Source organism: Podarcis gaigeae, assembly GCF_964106915.1.
Source record: "Podarcis gaigeae genome assembly, chromosome: 5".
Taxonomy (NCBI): domain Eukaryota; kingdom Metazoa; phylum Chordata; class Lepidosauria; order Squamata; family Lacertidae; genus Podarcis; species Podarcis gaigeae.
In genome coordinates, this window is record NC_139681.1 from 101,243,931 (window position 1) to 101,264,411 (window position 20,481).

The window sequence follows — 20,481 nt, forward strand, 5'->3', positions numbered from 1 at the left end:
CTAAAATCTTGGGGTGCCATTGCTGCCAGTCAGTGAAGACAGTATGGAGCTAGATGGACCCAGTGGTCTGCACTGGTAGTTTCCTGTGCCCCTACTCCTGCCCCCTTCTGTGCAGCCCCTCTCACTCCCTGCCAGGCCCCCCTCCCATAAAAGGGCAAGGGGGAGATTGTTATTTCCTTGCTGGGTTTGGTCTCTGGCACCCGCTAGGCTGGGCATGGAGGGAGGGGTGGCCCTGCCTTGATGCTTGCCACCCAGCACCCACCCCGGGGGGGCCTGGCCTCTTCACCATGGGGAGCCACTCAGTCTAGCTGTGGTGGGTAACAGCTGAGGACAGAAGTTCCCTCCAGGAAGAGGCAAGTTGAGCAAGAGGCAAGTAGCCCAACTTACCTACAAAATGTAGCAGCAGCAGGAGGAGGAGGAGGAGGAGGAGGAAAGCCCTAACTGGGGAGCCATGCTGTTCTCCTACAGTGTGACACCACCGTTTCCAGGGCAATGTCACAGAGCTCTGTGATGTAATCTTAATATTATTATTATTATTAATTATTTATAGCCTGCCCATCTGGCTGAGTTTCCCCAGCCACCCTGGGTGGCTCCCAACAGAAGTAAAAGCACAATAAAACACCAGACATTAAAAACTTCCCTGAACAGGGCTGCCTTCAGATGTCTTTTAAAAATAGGAGAGCTGCTTATTTCCTTGACATCTGATGGGAGGGCGTTCCACAGGGCGGGCACCACCACCGAGAAGGCCCTCTTGTCCTGTTAAGGCCCCACCCTCCCTTTTGGCACTGGGGTCTGCCAATTCCTAAGAGGAAATATTCCCTGCAAACCAGCATGGGGGTGGACTAGATGATCCTTGGGGGTCCCTTCCAACTCTACAATCACAGTGATTCTGTCACTCCATGAAGTGTCCCAGGAGCTGCACCCAGTGGCACAGGGTGTCATGGTCAGGGCACCCTGACCTGCCACCCAGGAGGCTTCCAGCTTGACTTGGGTCTCTGCCACAATCTCAACGGAGCCTTTGAGAAAGCCCCTCTCTTGCCCCCGGCCACAGATGCACCCCCCAAGGTGTACATGCTCTTTCCCTCGGTTATCAAGGGCTGCTTCCACTTACGGTGGGGTGGGGCGTGCTTTGCACATGCTCAGAGGCTTTCTTAGTAGGGCTGGGTGACTTCATTATGACTTTAATACTGATAATCTCCAAATGCTGAAGATGTCTTGATTATTTTGACGTGTTGGACGCTGCCGGGGGCGGAGCACCTTGCTGCCAAAGAGGGGAGTGGGGTGCCCCTGCCCCACCTCCACCAGTTGGGGCTCCCAGGCGGCCTGTTTTGGCCAGGCGTGCTGTGAGGAGGCCAGCAGGGGGCAGAGGTCTTCAAGTCTTGAGCTGGGCTGAGCTGGGGGGCAGCTGGTCGAGAGGGATCCCTGGGAGGGGCTGCTCGGGAGGGAGCCCGCCATGGCTGCTGCAGGGCCTCCTGTGATGCCTCAAAGGAAGCAGCAGGATTGCTCAGGCTGAGCCGCCCGTGCTTTTCAAATGGCTGCATGCAAGGCAGCAATTCAGCCGGTGCAGAATATTCCCTGCAGCACAGGGAAGCCATCGGGGCCAGCACCCTGTTCTCACTGTGCCCAGCCAGATGCTTCAGGGGGAGGTCTGTGAGCAGGACCGGAGCACAACAGCAGCAACTCTCCCCATGACCTCCCCATGAGCTGTTTCCTAGTTCTGCAGGATCTCTCAGCGGCGTTTGATACCATCGACCAAGACATCCTTCTGGACCGTCTTGAGGGGCTGGGAGCTGGGGGCACTGTCCTACAGTGGTTCCGCTCCTTCCTCCTGGGCCGTGTCCAGAAAGTGGTGGTGGGGAATGCGTGTTCAGACCCCTGGGCTCTCACTTGTGGGGTGCCTCAGGGTTCTGTCCTCTCCCCCATGCTTTTTAACATCTATATGAAGCCGCTGGGAGAGATCATCACGGGGTTTGGGCTGGACGTTCATCAGTATGCAGATGATACCCAGCTCTACCTCTCTTTTAAATCAGAACCAGTGAAGGCGGTGAAGGTCCTGTGTGAGTGTCTGGAAGCGGTTGGAGGATGGATGGCGGCTAACAGATTGAGGTTGAATCCTGACAAGACAGAAGTACTGTTTTGGGGGGACAGGAGGCGGGCGGGTGTGGAGGACTCTCTGGTCCTTGTTATGGCTAAAATCTGGGTGCGGGGCTACACTGCCACCCAGCTCGTCGGACTAAGTGTCCGCGAGTCCCTGCGGAAGAAAATGAGCTCAGCCGGATAGGAGCAAAATGCGGAGATCCAAGGTTTATTGCGCAACAGGTTCAAGATGAGATTGAACAGCGAGAAAGGGGTGACATGAACTTTTGAAACTCCCTCCTTGTCCCAGAATACAGTGCAAAATACATCCCAGTTACATCATGAATACATTAAGGAAAGGTTGGGTTACACAGATTACATCATGAATACATTAAGGAGAGGTTGGGTTACACCGGATTAACATATAGGAGGAGGGAGGGGGGAATATGCAGAGCTGGAGATATGCGCAGATAAGCGCTTCCTGAGGGTGATGGGAAGACAATGGTCCATGTATGCATAATTTGTCACCTGGCATTGCCCTGAGGAAAGGTTTGGCAGAGTGATTTTGACAGGATTAGGGTCTTGACACCTTACTTGAGGGATTATGGAAGACAGGGGGAGGGGTGATGGAGTCCTAGAGAAATTGAGCAAATTGGCACGTTGATTTTCTATGGATTTTCTAGATTTTAGTCCCTTTTGACATTGACAATTGGGAATAAATTGATATATTGTAGCGAAGAAGGTGAAGAAGACATGCCCCCCCCTTCCGTAACATCCTGAATGAGGTAACTGTGCCCCTGAAGGGCCAGGTGTGCAGCCTGGGAGTCATTTTGGACTCACAGCTGTCCATGGAGGCACAGGCCAATTCTGTGTCCATGGCAGCTGTATCCCAGCTCCATCTGGTACACAGGCTGAGATCCTCCTGGACCACAGACTGTCTCGCCAGAGTGGTGCATGCTCTAGTTATCTCCCGCTTGGATTACTGCAATGCGCTCTATGTGGGGCTACCTTTGAAGGTGACCCAGAAACTGCAACTAATTCAGAATGCGGCAGATAGGCTGGTGACTGGGAGCGGCTGCTGGAGCCACATAACACCATTCTTGAAAGACCTACCTTGGCTCCCAAGACGTTTTTGAGCATAATTCAAAGAGTTGGTGCTGACCCTTAAAGCCTTAAATGGTCTCAGCCCAGTATCCCTGAAGGAGCGTCTCCACCCCCATCGTTCAGCCCGGGCACTGAGATCCAGATCCGAGGGCCTTCTGGTGGTTCTCTCCCTGCGAGAAGTGAGACTACAGGGAACCAGGCAGAGGGCCTCCTCAGTAGTGGTGCCCGCCCTGTGGAACGCCCTTCCAGCAGATGTCAAAGAAATAAACAACTATCTGACATTTAGAAGACATCTGAAGGCAGCCCTGTTTAGGGAAGTTTTTAATGGCTGATGTTTTAATGTATTTCTAATATTTTGTTGGAAGCCACCCAGAGTGGCTGGGGTAGAAATTAATAATAGTAATAATAATAATAATAATAATAATAATAATAATAATAATAATAATAATTATTATTATTATTATTATTATTATTATTATCACCCCCAACAACAAGCATTCCTATACTGCCTCTGGCAGTGGAGGTGGAAGATGGCCCTTATGGATCATGGCCACTGATAGCCTTGTCCAATTGTCTTTTAAAGACATCCAGGTTGATGGCCATCCCTGCGTCCGGCGGGAGGGAGTGCCAGAGTTTTTGCATTGCATGGAGAAGTCTTGCCTTCTGTCTGTCCTAAATTCCCATTCAGTTCCGTTCTAGTATTATGAGGGAGAAAAATCTCTCTGTGTCCACCTTCTCCACGCCTGGTATAACCTTATGCCCCTCCGTCATGTGTTCCCCTCTCCCCTCTTCCGTGCCTTTTTTGTGAGAGTCAGCTAGGAGCTGGTGCTGTTGAGCTGACTGGGAGCCACAGGGCTATCAGACTGAATGTAGGACTAGACAAAGGCAATTGCCAGGAGGGTCTAAGGCCAGCTGATCTAAGTGCAACAGAGGAAGCTTCCCAAATGGGGGGAGGGCTGTAAAAAGGGAAGCGGGGGTCAGGGTGGTCAGCTCTCTGCAGGAAGAGCACCTACAACAAACCAGGGACCCTCAAGGAGGCTTCTTCTTCCAGAGGGCGGAAGCCTGGGCCAAAGGAGGAGAACAGAGAGGAAGACAATCCATTGCAAAAGTGTGGCTCTGGAAAAGTCCCTCTAGGCAGGAAGAGAACCGCGTTGGAGCAACGGTCCCAACACTCATCCAGGAGGACAGCACAATCAGAGGCATCAAAGGCCGCCAAGAGAGAGGGAAACAGAAGCAGAGGCGTCCTCCCTCTGCCCCAGCCTCTCCATCCAGGCCACCCATTGGGGTCCTGAGCCCATGCCTGAGCCCAGGAAAACAGGGAGGGTGCTGCAGCCCAGCCCTCACTCCAGGGACCAGTGATTCTGCGAGGCCTGCTTGTCGGTCGGAGCTAAGCAAGGTATATGAAAGGCCTGGTCTTTATTTTGTTTCCAAATCTGAAATAGCAAAAAAGACCCAAGAGAAAGGGTGCAGCTTCTTTTAAAAGTTCAGTTCCCGCACCCCCACCCCACCCCAAAGACCCACTCCCACAAGTGTAATACAAACATCACCATGTCACAGAAAGATGTGGTGTTTTGCAGAAATTTGTGTGCTTGACCGGCCACCTACCAAGCAGGAAAGACAAGTCTCTGCTCATCTTTCACCTTTTGCAATCACTAACGTTTTCCTTTCACATCCAATCACAGTAATTGCCCTTTACCTTATCTGTGTCAAACATTTCCTCCTTTGTGCATTGATAGCTGTCCTTTTGTCCCATTTCCACTTCTGATAAAGGTAAAGGTAAAGGTACCCCTGCCCGTACGGGCCAGTCTTGCCAGACTCTGGGGTTGGTGCGCCCATCTCACTTAAGAGGCCGGGGGCCAGCGCTGTCCGGAGACACTTCCGGGTCACGTGGCCAGCGTGACATCGCTGCTCTGGTGAGCCAGAGCCGCACACGGAAACGCCGTTTACCTTCCCGCTGGTAAGCGGTCCCTATTTATCTACTTGCACCCGGAGGTGCTTTCGAACTGCTAGGTTGGCAGGCGCTGGGACCGAGCAGCGGGAGCGCACCCCGCCGCAGGGATTCGAACCGCCAACCTTTCGATCGGCAAGTCCTAGGCGCTGAGGCTTTAACCCACAGCGCCACCTGCGTCCCATCCACTTCTGATAGCTATCTGTAATTTCCCAAGACCTGATTCTGCCCCCCTCCTGTGACCCTGTGTCTTGGAGATGATGGCAGTTCCCAGCTTGTCCAGGCAACCTGGTACCTCTTTGGTTAATGTGTGTAATCCTTGGTTTGGCTTTTTTTTTTTGTAATTAAACCACTTTCATACAATTTCTAGTGTTCATTCTAGCATTCATTCATGTTTTCCCCGAGTCTCCATTCATAAAACTGGCTGAGATTAATAATTTCCACTAGTAGGAACCTTATTTGAAATCTAGGTAATCCACCTGCTCCACCACCCGACCCAAGAGGGGGCCATTTCCAGCTGAGCAGGAAACACCCAGGGTGGGCTTCTTTAAGAGTGAGAATTATGTCATAGTAGATCAAAGTACCACCACCATCTAGCAGCAGTGGTGCTTTGAGCAATGCTTTTTTTCCTTCAATTTTCCCCCCTTGGCTTGGTTCTGCTGGAGTTCTTCCTCTGCGTTCTCCTGCCTTTTCCTGGTGTGTCTGTGGGGGTCAGGAGTGGCCCCTGCTGCCTTTCTGCTTGTGCCCCCCCCCCCCCCGTTGCAAGCACAGGAGCCTTGCCAGGAAAGATGGCAGCCCCTCTCCCTCCAGGGCACGACTCCCCTTGCAGCTCAGCACATCCACTCTTGACCAGAGGAGAACCAGCATTGTGTGTCAAACCCAGAAATCCCCCGTTTCACCTTCCTCTGGGATAAGGCTTTCTTCCTCTGACAAGGGTGGATTCTGCCAGAGGGCGGCAGGATCAGACCCACAGAGAGACAGGGAGACACAGGTGGGCTGCAATGGTTCACTTTATTTCTTTCTCAGTGTGCAGATGATCAGGTGCCCATTGTGTTCCAATGATTTCATGGTGCAGACAAAGGGCAGTGCTGGGGGTGGGGGGGGGAATGAAGTTACACGCATACCCCCCCCTCGCATCACTTGCATGCCCACGGTGCTCAGGTCAGGGTGGCTTCCCTCACAGAAAAGTAAAGGGATACTGCTCTGTGAGCTACAATTCCTGGATTGCGGGGGGTTGGACTAGATGACTCCTGGGGTCCCCTTCCACTCTGCAATTCTGTAAGTTGGCACAAGGGGTCTTTGGAGAGCGAATCTGCAGTGGGAAACTATGCCCAGTCCTCCGGCGACTGCCGAGTCCAATTACATGCGCTTGTTCCCAGCGTCACACGCACGGCCCAAGAGCAGCTGGCGCATGCCTGAGCTGGCCAGAGGCCCACTGGGTGAGCGGCTCCCGGGACGCCATGGCCTTGCCCTGCTTAGGGGGCAGCCTGCCAAGGGGTCCAGCTGGCGTGAGGGACATGGCTGGGCAGGTGCTCCTTTGCAAAGGGAAGAGCCAGGAGGTCACTGTGGCTGCTTCTGACGCAGAAGTGCTGCCTGCATGTGCGTGTGCCTAACGCACTCTGCGTATGCCCAGAGACACCTTGGCCACATTTGCTTGGATTATGAGAGATCTTTAAGGGAACCCGCAAACCCCACCTTTTGGCTCTCGGGACATTCAGCCTAATCCCAGCGCAGCCCCCTGGCTGGCTTAGAGCAGTGGCAAAGGGGAGATCACAGAAGGGAGGAGGGCCTCCTGCCATCCCACAATCTGCATGTTCTCCATCCACTGTTGCAGGGGAGGCCCATGTTCCTCAGTGGCGGGGGGGGGGCGGATACAGTAAGGTTACCAGTTTTTTTCCAAAGAATCTGGGGACACTTTTTGTTTTAAAAGAGGGGGGAAAGTAATTTTTTAAAAAGTTTTTTAAAAAGAAGAAGTAATATCTTCTCTTCTGTGGTCTCCTCTGGGTCCTGGCCTGCTCTCTTGGAGTCTCGGGTCGGGCCTGGGCTTGGCCACGTGTCCTTGCTCTTCCAGCGCTCTCCTACCTCTTTTCCTCAGCAGTGGCAGCAGCGGTGTAACAAGGTTGGGGCTCCCCTCTTTTTTCTCCTTCCTCTTTCTCTCTCTTCCTTCTCCTTCTCCTCTCCCCTTTCTCCCTGCATCAGCTCCAGGGTTTTCCTGGCTCTCACTCCCAGCTCGATTTGGGTCATGGGGTGGGTGTGTCAGCAGTTCCCCCAGTTGACACAACGAGCATCCCTGGTTCCCCCTCAGCAGTGGCGGGGGCAGTGGCAGTCTCAGCAGCTGGAGCCAGGCTGGTAGCGCAGTTGGCTCTGGCTGCCTTCAGGAGCTGCTCACTGCCGTGGCTCCTGCCATTTTGCCTCGCCGGAATTCCCCATATGAAGTGTCTTGTGTCATTGAACCAATCACACAACATTCATTCCCTACTAATAAATCTACAACACTTAAAATATAAATCCGGGGACATTAAATGAAATCCGGGGACATTCCGGGGACGGATTTTGTCTGGGGACAGATTTGTGAATCCAGCGACTGTCCCCGGGAAACGGGGACGTAGAGAGTTGCTTTGTATGCAGAAGGTCTTCAGTTCAATCTCCAGGCGCACCTCCGGGGAAAGTGCAGGAGGAGAGATCGTTGCTCTTGTGCTCGGATCCTGCTTGTGGGTTTCCCACTGAGGCATCTGGTTGGCCACTGAGAGGAGAGGGGGCTGGACCAGATGGGCCCCCTTTGGCCTGATCTGGCAGGCAGGCAGCCCAACTGGCCAAGACCTTTCCTCTTGCTCAGGAGAGAACGTGAGGGGGCTCGATGGGTCAAAGGGCTGACTGGGTGGAAGCTGCCTGGCTAGGAAGGACTCCTGGGGGGGTGGGGGTGGGCTTGAGGGTCCTCGTGTCCCAGGGCCTGATGCAGCCCTTCCTGGGAGCCCCAGCTGAGTGCAAGGGGAAGTTTCTGCTGCAGCTGGCATGGGATGCTCTGCACTGGGGGTCCCCTCCCCGTCTTTCTGTGGGTGCTGGAATTCCTTGAGCAAAATCCCCCAGCCTCCCCCTGTGAGAGACAGATCCTGCCCAGGCAACTGCGGGGCAGGCTCTTTGTGAGGCCTTCGGAGCAGAGGCAGCCATTTGCTTCCTTGGCATGGGGGGAGGGGGGAGGGGGGGTGCCAGCTGGCATCCTTGCAAGTAGTCAGTGGCCCATTTACACTCCCGGAATCTGAATGGCTCCCCCACCCAATGCAGGGTCTCCTGGCAACCTCATTGCTTGCTGTGGGCACATTCAGAAGGTGCCAGAAGTGGAAGACACCAACCCCCACCCCCCCACCCAGCAGCTTCACTCCAGAAGGAGCTAAAGGCTGACGGCATTACTTTCTTTGCCAGGGCTGCCTAGACAGGACACCCTCCCCAGCCTCAGGAGCCACTTGGGCTTGCCATGGATGACTCTCAGGCAGGCTGCCAAGATGTGGGCGTAGGATCCTAGAACCACAGCATTGTGGAGTTGGAAGGGACCCCAAGAGTCATCTAGCCCAACCCCACGCAAGGCAGGAATTGTTTGTTTCCAAACTGGGCACCAGGCCAATGGGCAGCGAGGGACTAGCGGACGTAGAGCCAGTCCGCCAGAGCCGTGGGCAAGTGGGTGAAGGCCTGCAGCCGGACCCACCAGCGGGCCTCCATGGGGTTGTAGCGGGTGTAGGGGTGACGCGCGGTCAGGGCCTCGGTGATGTCGTCCAGCACGAGGGAGACGTCCCTCAGGCCACTGCACACAAAGCCCTCCATCCGGCGGACCTGCTCCGCGAAGTAGGCCTCTCCGTAATCCGCGCGGACGGCTGCGCTGGCCCCGCTCCACATCTGCTGGGCCTCGGCCTGGACTCCGTCCCGGGTCAGGATGCCGGTGGCCGCGATGAAGTTGCTGGGCTCCACCGCGACCACCCCCACCCCCCAGGGGTACATCTCCTGGCGGAGGCAGCTGGTGAAGGCCTCCAGGCCGGCCTTGGAGACGCAGTAGGAGGAGCGCAGAGGACTGGACATGCGGCCCAGCATGCTGCTCACGTTGACCACGCGGCCTGGAAAGCAGCAGAGAGGCAGGTGCTGGGCGAGAGGGAGTCTCTCTGGGGCCGGCCTTCTCAAAGGGGGGCAGAGGCTGCCGGGAAAGGTCAGCGACTCATCGGGGAGCTTCCCAGCACCCCCCCCCCATGGTGACTGAGAGAGGGGGAAGGAACTCTGTGTGTGCTCAGAAGCACACCGCACCAAAATTATTTTCCGTTTCACTGCACAGCAGCTTTGGAGGTCAGCGGTGGTGGAGGCCCCAAGTCCCACTGCCCCATGGGCTGAGCAAATCCACGCGGGCTGAGGCTGCCCACTGGAGCCTGAGCTCCAGAGCTGAGCCATCTGCCGCAGGATCTGGAGGGAGGGATCCTGCAGCCGGAGGATCGTGTCCCAGCTGCCCCACCTTCTGCAGGGGCTCCTCAGCTGCTCTTGCCAGGGCTTGTGACAGCCCCTCCCAGGCCCAATTCTGCACCAGGAAACCCTGGCAAAGGGACCGAGCGCAGCGGGGGGAGGGGTGACAAGGAGGATGTCCCTCAGGAGGCGGACGATGCCATACCTTGGGCCCTGCGGATCAGGGGCAGAAAAGCCTTGGTGACTCGGATGGCCCCCCACAGGTTGACCTCGGCCACCCTCTGGTACTTCTCCACGCTGGTGAATTCCACGTCCCCAAAGGAGGCGACTCCGGCATTGTTCACCAAGCCCCACAGACCTGTCAGGCAAAGCAGGAGATGCGTCCTGGTGGTTCTGCCGCAGGAACAGGGTCCTCTGCCCCCGGGGACACCCAGCCCCCTCTCTCCCTGCCCCCTCCCAGGGCCAAATGAATGAGGAGCCAGAGGAACTTCCAGAATCAGCCTGGGGGGGGGGGGGACACAAGAGGCACCATCCCTGTCAGGTGGCCTCAAAGCCTACTTCTAGGGGGGAAGTGGCCCCAATCCAACAGAAAGGCGAAATTAGCAGCCAAATGTAACAAGTGCATATTCTTGCTAGTTAGCATGAGAAGGGGTTAACACCACAGAGCCGTATTGCTGACTGGCACATACTCAGACCATAGAAACACAATTGGTAGACAGGGTTCTGTGTGATGTCATTTCCCCTCCATATAGTACTTCCTGTCCCCTCCTCTCTTCCTTTGGCCAGTGTTGGAGGCCTGAAGCTACTTATACTGTAAATGTAAGTCTTTTGCCTGCATAATTTTTACTGCTGCCATTGCTGTGAACCATTGCAAGATTATAAGTTATATTTTTAACTTAATTACAAGTTGTTGCCTGATTGTTTGTTGAGTAAGAAAGGGGAGCCGGCTTGCTTCATGAAGCTGGACTTGCTCAAAAGCAGCCTAATTCCTACGCTTTTAATTTTGCTGCCAAGAATGGGATTTTGAAACACAATCGCCGCTTGTGGGAGCCTGGAGGGATAAATTGCAATTAACCTCTCCTCTCCTACCCATTAAACCCCTCCCACATTCTGTGCTGAAATGAGTAGGGCTGGTGGGGGGGGGAACACATCCATGGGGGAGCCATGGGGTCTCCATCCCAGGTCATTTCCTCCTCCCCACGGATCCACTCCCTTCCCTCTTTCCCAGTGTCTTCTGTCCTTGAATTCTGAGCCCCAGGAGGTGCACCGGCGCAGAGGGGGTTCTGCTGCCCCTCCTCTCTCCCCTTGCTGCCCCAACAGCCCCCAAAGAGGCTCTGGCAAAGAGGCTGGAAGAGTTTCCCAGGAAGGTCCCCCCCAGTCACTTCCACCCCGAGAGATCCACTCAAGGACCTTCCGGCAAGTCCTGCATTGCAAGAGGTTGGACTAGATGAGTCCGCCAACTTGCCCATGCTCTGATTCTGTGAGTCTCCCAGGGGCTGCCAAGACCCACGGCTGGGTGAGCTGAGGCCCAAGGGGTCTGGAAGAGATGGGGCAGCTCTCTCTCCCCTCCTTACAGCCCCCTCTTCCTGACCTCCCAGTCTCTGAATCAGAAGGATCCTGTACAGAGAATCAGGAGCACCACCGCCACGAAACTTGGGGGACCATTTCTGCATTTGGGGTGGGGGCCAGAGGTCTCTGCAGGGGTGGGGGGCTTCTCCTTTCCTGCCTCTTGCACAGAGAAGGGGTCCTTTGAGGCTGGCTCAGCTGAGGGCATCTTCGGGGCTCTGTATGGAGACGGCCCAAAGCCTCTTGTTTGCCTGGCTCCATGCCCATGTGCCAACCCTCTCCTGCTTCGTTCCTCCCACCCATGGAGACCCCTCCCTGCTCTGGCCCAGCCTCCTCCTCCTCCTCCCTTCTGGCCCTGATCCCTGCTCTGCTCCTCCTGCTGACTCCCCTTTGCACAGTCCTCCCTGCCTTGCCTTTGCCCTCCTTTGCTCTTTGCAATCCTCCTCCACCTCATCCCGCCCCACGGAATGTGGGGCTCAGAAGCAGCCAGAAAGGCTGGCCCAGGCGGTGCTGCTGCTTCTGATGCTGCCACGGGGGGGGGGGGGGGCGGCTTTTTAGTTTAGAGTAAGAGGCACCATGGTGGAAGTTTATACAATTGGGCCTGGCAGGAGAAGCAGACAGAGATCAGTTTTCCTCCCTGTCTCCTAACTCCAGAACTCCTGGGCATCGAATGAAGCTGAATGTTGGAAGATTCAGGACAGAGAAAGAAAGCCTTCTTCATGCGGCACATAGATAAACTGCGGAACTCCCTTCCACAGGAGGCAGCGATGGCCATCAACCTACGAGGCTTTCCCAAAGGACTGTGCCAATTCATGGAGGAGGAGGAGGAGGGGGCTTTGGGGCCACCAGCCAGGGTGGAAACCGCAGGAGGGGAGAGCTGCTCTTGCTCTGGGGTCCTGCTTGTGGGCTTCTTCCTGTGGAGGCCTCTGGTTGGCTGGACTAGATGGGTCCTTGGCCTGATGCATCAGCCACGCTCTTCCGAGGGCCTTATCTCGTGATCCCAGCTCCATTCGCTGCTTCTTTTCCAGGAACTGAGCCACCTCCCTTTGAGCCCCCCCCCCGACCTCAGCCCTCCCCACTGCCTGCTCAGGATCAGCCAGGATCAGCCTCCCCTCTGTGCCACCCGCCCCACAGACACCAAGCAGGCCCCTCTGGCTATGCAGCTGCACCAGGGATGCCAGGCTGCAGGGGAGCAGAGACACCCTAGTCCCCACCTGGCCCTGGCCAGAGGGCCCTTACCTTGCTCAGGCCCCTTCAGGCTCCTGCTCACGATTTGGAGAGCCCTGGCCACCTCCTCCTCGCTGCAGACGTTCATCTGCAGGACGTGCATCCGCCCCGAGGGTCCCAGGCGCTCCAGCTCCCGGGCACCGTCTCCTCCTTGGTCCTGCTCAACAGACACAGGAAAGAAATCCTTTGCCCACAGTAGCCTGCCAGGAGTGGGCCCCCTCCAATCCACTCCCAGGGCCCCCTGGATCAGGCTGGGGGCTGCTGGGGGCTGGCACTTAGCTCCCTGACCCCCAGCTGCTGCTTCCTTGTCTGCAGGAAAGAGGGCAATATTGGCAACCGTGTTTTAAAACCTGCTTCGTGTGTCCGGGAATGGAAAACCAGGATAGTGTAATGAGTTTGGGGAATCAGGCTGAATGCCAAGACATACCCAAGCCCTGGATCCAGCAAGTGTTAAAAGACAAGCCAGGCTAGCTTCCGGAGGAGGAGGAGATCGCTTGGGTGATGGGCCACTTAGAGAACAAAGGAAAGGGGCTCTGTGTCAGATGGCAAAGGGGTGGCCTCGCAGGTGGTTGGAAGGAATTGTTGTTATTATTATATTGCTTCCTACACATCCATCCATCTCCATCCATCTGGTGGGTGGGGGTCCTCGGTGGGTGTTCCCACTCCCCTCCACCAGGCAGGCCAGGGGACTGGGACTTGGCCCCCCCCCCAAAGGCCCTGGCAGCCCAGTGGAGACGCCCTGTCTGGCTCTCCTCTCCACGGATGGAGGATGTGGGCCGGCTGCATCAGGAGGGATTTCCAGATTCATAAACTGCCCCACAGCCAAGGGCTGCCCAAGGGGGTGTACAGTCAGATGAAGAGGGTTGCAGACTCAGCTGAAACCAGCAAGGCCACTCCTGCAATTGTGCAAATCCAGAGGCTGATGGGCTTTTCAGGGAAAGCCTTCGGGATCAAGGGCATATTATGGGATTAGTGGTTGCCCAACTTCATTGGAAACCACAGGGAAGACACGAACCCTTTGCAAGGAGAGCAGAGAATCCCCAGAGGCGGTGAGCCTGGCAGCTGGGATGGGGTGGCCAGGAATGTCACCCTCTTCTGGGAACAGGAGACACAAAATCTGGCAGGGGAAGGTCCTCGCTTTGCAAACGGGTTCAGGGGCTGAAGGGACGCTGTCCCACGGGAATCAGGAGCCCAGAGGAATAGTTCTGGGGCCTCTCTCTGCCTGCGCACGGATGTCCCCCGCTGCCCCGGATGTTTACAAGGGACCCAGGCGAGGCGGCTGAGGGCACGTGGCTTGGAGCTGTGATGAAGAACCTGCACCTGCTGCTCCTGCAGTGCGGGGAAAGTGAAAGTGAGCCGTCACCGACTCCATGGCAACAGGGCCAGGCACAACCTCACTTGGGATGGAAACTTTCAGGCTTGGCCGCCTGGGGGGGGGGGGCGGGGGCTCACTGGCCCTGCCAGGTCTCCCAGGCATGCAGGGAGGGAGGTCACCTTGGCCGGCCTGAACCACAAAGGAGACGGCTGGGGGACCTCTGGGTGACCCTGGGCAGGAAGGCGGCTGCGGGTGGGGAAGAAGTTGGAGAGGTGGCCACCCAAAGGCCCTCTCTGGCAGGAGGAGGAGGAGGAAGAAGAAGAAGAAAAAGAATGGCAGTTGTCTCAGGCACAGAGATCTCACCCCCCCCCCAGCCAAGGGAGCTCCCTTACCCAGCAGACAAGGCCCGTCTGTGGGACAGGAGGTGGGGAAGGGGCAATGGCAGGCCCTGACCTCCAAAATTCCCCCAGAAGGACCTGCCCACGCAGCCTCCCACACCGGCCTCAGGGGTCTGCCCTTGGGCACAGCCAGGGGCCTGATCTGCGCCCACCCCCAAGTCAATCTGCCCCCACAAAATCCAACCAAGTTTGGTGGCCGCAGCAAAAAGGGAACACAATGAAGCAGGCGCCCTGCTGGGGGGAGCGGGGGCTGGCACCCCACTCTCTCACGGTGTTGTATGAGGTTATGCCAAAAAAACCTCGGTGGCTTGCAGCAATGGCATCCACCACAGCTGGAATGCCCCCCCTGGGTGAAGCTGCCCCCCTTGGGGCACAAAATATGAGCAGTCCCCGGTTTAAACTCCCCAGTCTCCTCTTTCCCAAGTGATGTTCTCCAGAGGCGGTGGGACTCCCAGCGGAGTCGTAGTTCAGCAACCTCTGGAGGGCACCCGGCTGGGAAAGGGTGCTCTGAGGGGGGGCACAGCAGCAGCTGCTTCTCTTCTGAGCCCCTCTCTCGTCCAGCTGGGCTGGCAGCAGCAGCCCCCCTCACCTTGAGCAGGCAGGCGGCAAAGACGGTGAAGCCCTCGGCGTGGAGGCGCCTGGCCAAGGCCTGGCCGAAGCCTTTGTCGCAGCCGGTGATGAGCACGGCCTTCCCGTCGGCCTGCGGGGGGGAGACAGGAAGGGGCCCTCAGAGGCTGGCTCTGCAAGGCTCAGCCGCCAGGGAGAGAGCATCTCTACGCTCTAGACCAGAGGGGTCCACGTGCGGCCCTCAAGGCCCTTTGGGTGGCTCCTGCCCTCCTGCTTCCCTAGTTAGGACGTGCTCAGCTTTGGGAAGGAGATGCCAAGGCACCAGGGAGGAGCTGCCTGAGCCTCGTGTCTTCATGGCAAAGCCCTCCGCCTTGCTTAGCCGGTTTGGGGAAGGCGGCAGGAGATGTCGGCCTCTCTCCCCCAATGACCCACCCTGAGAGACAGCTTCACCCAACCACCCTCCCAACTGGAGGGTCCCGATCCAGCTCTGCTGCTCCCACACCTCTCTCAGCCATCCGGGTCCTAAGAGGCTCAACAAAGGGCAGATTGATGGCTTTAAAGAATCAGGAACATTCCTGCCTTCCTCTTCCAGCTAAGGATGGGAAGACGCAGGCAAGAGCAAGCCCAGAGGGGCTGGGAGGAAGCACGGCCGGCCAAGCGCCCCCCTCCCGAGAGCAGAGTTTGCCTCGCCTGATCTGCACCCCCTGAAGTCACAAAGGGGGTCACCCTCCCTCTGAACCCACCCCATTTTGTGGCTTGCCACACTTGTCGCTCTCTCCTGGCAAGCTCAGAGGTGCTGCGTCTCCTGCCAACTCCTAGGGAGCAACGGTTGACTCAGAAGCCTCCCGCATGGTGGCCCACTGCAAAGAAGGATGTCCGGTGGCACAGCAAGGGTTAAGAGCTGCTCCCCTGTGGGCACCAGGCGCAGAGGCAGGGGGCTGCAGAGACACCCAATGGGCAGGGCCCCTTCCTCCTTCCTGCACCAGGAGGGCCAGGCCGGGGGTCCTCCTTCCTGCCCGTTCTCCTGCCCCTCTTTCCTGGGCACCTTGGGCAATGAGCCGTCTGGAGGTGGCTTCAGCCGCAACAAGTTGTGGCGGCAGATAAGGATTAGGCCTCAGCTGCCAAGCCAGATCCAGAGCCGGTTTTTCAGGGCTGGGAAGCTGCTGAGCAACCGGCAGGCAGGCCTCACCTGACCCGACTGCTCTCAAGGACAAGCGAACGGGAAGTGCGAAGCGAGGGAGCGAGGGAGAGCCCGCTTGCCAAGGGCGGGTGACTGGGCTGCTGGCCTGGCATGTGCGGTGGCATCTCCCCTGCGTCACCCTGGGCGAGGGAAAGAGTGACCCGGCCTGGAAAGTCCTCTCGGGACACGGCCTGCCCACCCAGACCAAGGAGAGAACTCGGCTCTGGAAGCAGGCCAAGGCACCAAGGGCAGGAGCTATTTTGAAGCCCACAAAGGAACAAGAAGACCGTCATTCCTCCCTTGCCAGCCCTCCCTCCCCACATCCACAAATGTCGACAGGCCAGCTTAACGGCGGGGGGGGGGGGGGGTGACCAACGGACGGAGCCACACCTGAAGGTGATTCAACAGCTGCTGCCTTTGGGAGCGCAATAAACTGGGAAACCTCCAGACAAGTTAAGGCAGAGCGCTGGGACCTAGGATTGTTTGGAACCACTTTTAAGCACAAATTGCTCAACTCCTAGGGCTGCCATATGTCCGGAATTTCCTGGACATACAGTATCCAGAATTTGTCCTCCCAAAAATAATGTCCGAATGGAATATTTGAGGATTGGTAGAAATGTTTGGGGAAACCCCGGCATATGGCAACCCATGTTGGAAATGTATATCCCCCCCCCCCAATTTTCTAAAAAAATTGCTGTCGAACTATTTTGCAACCCTACCACCCCCAGAAGCCCCTGGTGTCCTGGTGCAAATGGCTAAGCAAATGCTGTTCTCTAGAGGTGAGGCAAAGGTGCCCAGGGCCAGCTCTGGTCCAGCAGATCAGCCGGAAGGAAAAGAAACTCCAGTAGCCTGGATCCAAAATGAAGCCACAGCAAAGGAGGCCCTGCTGGCCCAGAGGAGGACTCCGCTAGACAGCAGCAAATAAAACGTTCTGGATGTGTTGTAAAGTGCGATATACAATTGTGACGCTAGATAGCGACCGTGAGCGAGAGCAAATTCAATGCATTTTTTAAAAAGAGCATTTTCACGACGTTTCGAACGTGCCTAGAATGGTAGAATGGTAGAGTTGCAAGAGACCCCAAGGGCCAGAAGCCTTCCAACTCTACAGCCCTATGACTTACAGTCTCCAGAAAGGGCTGTAGCTCCGTGGGGCACACCATCCCAGCTCCCCTCCCCACCGGCAGAACCTCCAGGCTGAGGCGACCCCCTGCCTGAGACCCCAGAGATCTGCTGGTGGTGGTCAGTGCAGCCAGTCCTGAGCCAGGCGGCCAAGGTCCCACTGGGCAGGAGGCAGCTCTCTGCATTCTCAGCTTGCTCCAGACAAGGCCCCACAGCCCCACCACCAACCATGGGGCGGCAGTCTGGCCCCACCGGTGTGCATCTCCCTGCAGACCCCTGCCTGGCAAAGGACTGCGGCCAACTCACATGACCTCTGGGGTGCTCCGTGGACAAGCACTGTGGCTGTAGCCAAAGGGCACCCCACTCTCTGCAGCTGGGGGGCAGAAGGCGCTCGGCTCCCTGGGGCAGGCGGGGCAAAGAAGGGAACCTGCACAGGCCCACTTCCCAGCCGGCTCAGCCCCAACTCCTTTCTAGAGCTATGGGGCAGGGGCTGAGCTAAGGCACACTGGCTTGGGCTTCCCCTCCTCCTTGTCCCCTCCAGGTGATCTATTCCAGCTGGACTATTTTCAGAGGTGACCTTTGCCTGCCTCTGGATCAGACTCTGAGCCCCACATTCCTCTCTCAGGCACAGGAGGGGTTTGCCCTCTGTCAAGGGCGAACAGGAGCCCCTCTGTGGTGGGGATCCCGCCATTGCCTGGCTCTAGCCTGGCTCCCACCTTGACCTGACCTCCCATCATCTCTCCCCGGCTCTTCTCACTCTCCTGTCTTGTTTGCTCCCCGGAAGCCTTGTGGACCCTTTGACTCAGTTTCCCTCCTGGCCACGTGGGCTGAGAAGGGCTGCCTAGTCCACAAAGGGGGGGATTTAGATCAGTGCAGCTTAAGTCTCCAAGGGGGAAAAACAAAATCCTGCAAAGTTATTGGTTTAAATCAAGTTTCACGTTTTGTAACCTGGCTCTTTCCTAATAGCACTGAGCTTGCTGTAGCCATGGAGCCATGTTTACTTGCAGCTAAATAGAGTCCTTTGTGCTGCGCAGGAACCCCAAATCTTCATGTTGCCAATGTGACTTTTGCACAGAAGCCAAAAAGGAGGTGGGGGGCTGCAATGAGTGACTTTGTCTCTCTCTTGCAATGACAGTAAGCAAGACCATTTGTTGGGGGGGGGCTGTGACTCAGTCGGAGAGTATCTGCTTTGCAGGAAGGTGGTCTCGGATTCCATTCCTGGCATAGTGCTGAGCTGGCCTCTTTCTCCCACTGGCAGGCAGAGCGGTCTGCTGAGCACTCCTGCAAATCCTGACACCCCCCACCCACCGTCTCCTTTCATTCATTGTGAACTGGGAGGCTGGCTAGGGCTGCCCAAAGGGAGTTGGCACTTAAGCACAGGCACTGCTTTTCATGCAGCCCAGAGTCCAGTTTTGGGGCTGGGTCTCACAGCACTACAAGGCTCCTTGCACACAGAGATGTTAGCCAGGGTCTTCTGTGTCCCCCTTTTCCTGCCTTCCCAGCTTGCTCCAGGCAGCTAATTAAGGACAATCACAAAATGTGGTTTTTCAGAATTTAACCACAATGACCATGACCCCATTGTGAACCATCATACTCTAGAACAGCCTCCTGTGATTGATTGCAGAGTAAACGTGATAGAAAATTTGGTATTAAGAACCGCACTGAAAATTTTTCATTTATTAATAAAATAAAGAAAAAATGTGCAGTTATGTTGCCATAATCAACGGATTTGAATTGAGACGATGAAGCGACCCCCCCCCCCACCTGAGCCCAAGATTGGCAATATTTGTTTTCATTGGTTAAGCAATTACAAGGCAAGAAAGCAAATGGGATGGAAAGGTTTTTAATTGGTTTGACAAATGTGCTTTATGGTATCAATCACACAATAGAATTAAAAATCTGCTTCCTTGATTTTCAAGCCAGTGCAGCAGCCCCCCTGCCAGAGAGAAAGGGGCTCCAGAGCTGGGCTCCACCCCACCCTCTCTGGGGCACGCCTTGCTGACCCCCGAAAAGAGGATGCGGGGGGGGGGGCTTTCTTCCTAGCCTACAAGGCAGCGGAGCCTCCTTGGAGGTGGCTCCACAATTGTTGTTACTTTGAAGATTTGCACCTTGCCTTTCAAGCAATGATTCTCAAGGCAGCAAACAAGAAACAGGAAATGTTACAAAACCCCAACAACGCCCCGCCAGGCACGCAACCGAACGGCTTCCATTGTTTCAGTTTGCAAGTTTTAGTCTGCTGTAAATGTGTTTTAAGCTGTAAATTGCCCTGGAATCTGACATGATGAAAGGCAGCTTTAAGTCATTGGCTGTGTGGATTGCAGCATCTGGGACTTTTTAGCTTAGAGAAAAGGTAAGAGGTGATGTTGAGGGAAGTTTGTAAAGTTACGCCTGCCATGGAGAAAGGGGGTAGAGAAATGTTTCTCTCTCCCTTTGGCAACACTGGAACTCACGGATCTCCAATGAATGTCAAAGGGTTCAGGGCACAGAAAGGGAAGTCCTTCTTCATGCAGAGCACAGTTAAACTGTGGAACTCCCTCCCACAGGAGACAGTGACAGCCACTGACATGGATGGCTTTAAAAGAGGAGAAATCCATGGCCTGGAGGAGGAGGAGGAGGAGGAGGAAGAGAGGGCTACTGACGGGCTCCCAGCCATGTTGGCCAGACTCTCCCCTTCCCAGCCCGGCTCCTGAATCCCAGTTCTGGGAAAGTGCAGGAGCAGAGAGTTGCTCTGGGAACAGGAGGCTGGACCAGATGGGCCCCCTGGGGCCTGATCCAGCAGCCCCTGTGTGTGAGAGAGAGGCCTGAGGCACCCAGTCCCCCCAGGTGTCTCCCAGGCCGCCCTGCTCTGGCACCCCAGGTCCCCCCCCCCCTTTTGGAGCCCCGTGCTTCCAGGCTTGTTCTAGGGAAGAGCGCAGACTTGAACACAGACTCCAGAGCCAACGGGAAAGGGAGGAGGAAGGCGAGGGGCTTCCTTGGGGCTCTTGTTTTTGGGGGGGATCCTGCCCAGGGCAAGGAAGCCGAGCAGGGCCCGAGAGGGCAGCAGCTCTCTGGATGAGCCACGGGGCTCCTGCCCGGGAAGCCAGAGGGTCTCGCGTCGGGCGGGTGTGCTGCCCCCCCCCCCGCCCGTTGCTCCGGCTCCAGCCCAGGGCGCAAAGGGCAGCACGCCGGAGGCTCGGAGCCCCTTTGGAGTCCAGGCAGGAGAGAGGCCCCGCCCGGCTAGGCCTGCCGCGGAGGGCGCTCCAACCCGAAGCCCCCTGGCGCCCGCTTCCCTTCCGCGCCCCCTTCCCGCGCTACTCACGGCGAGGGCGCCGCCCCGACGGGGCAGCCGGCGGCCCAGCAGAGGCAGCAGCGCGACGCCCAGCGCCCCCGCCCCGCCCCCGCCCCACAGCCAGAGCAGCAGCGGCAGCAGAAGCAGCAGCAGCAGGAGAAGCAGCGGCGGCGGCGGCGGCGCTGCCGGCCCGAGCGCGAGGCGGGCGGGGACCCCCGGGGGCGGCGGCGGCGGCGGCGGCGGCGGCATCTCCTCCTGGGCGGGCGGGCGGGGGAG

General features: G+C 56.9%; 1 protein-coding gene across 2 annotated transcripts; it reads right to left on the reverse strand.

Moving 5' to 3' along the window:
* Positions 1–6,120: 6,120 nt before the first annotated feature.
* Positions 6,121–20,465, reverse strand: LOC310844998 (D-beta-hydroxybutyrate dehydrogenase, mitochondrial-like). Of its 2 annotated transcripts, XM_083739856.1 has the most exons (5): positions 20,236–20,465; positions 14,661–14,771; positions 12,371–12,515; positions 9,771–9,923; positions 6,121–9,231 (listed from the first exon to the last, which is right to left on the reverse strand). In XM_083739856.1, the coding sequence occupies exons 1-5, from the start codon at positions 20,452–20,454 to the stop codon at positions 8,762–8,764; spliced, it is 1,098 nt and encodes a 365-aa protein (XP_083595982.1). In that variant the 5' UTR covers positions 20,455–20,465; the 3' UTR covers positions 6,121–8,761. The 2 variants fall into 2 exon arrangements, with proteins under 2 accessions (XP_083595982.1, XP_083595983.1); XM_083739857.1 differs by lacking the exon at positions 14,661–14,771 and having other exon boundaries at positions 20,236–20,455.
* Between the last annotated feature and the right edge of the window lie 16 nt (positions 20,466–20,481).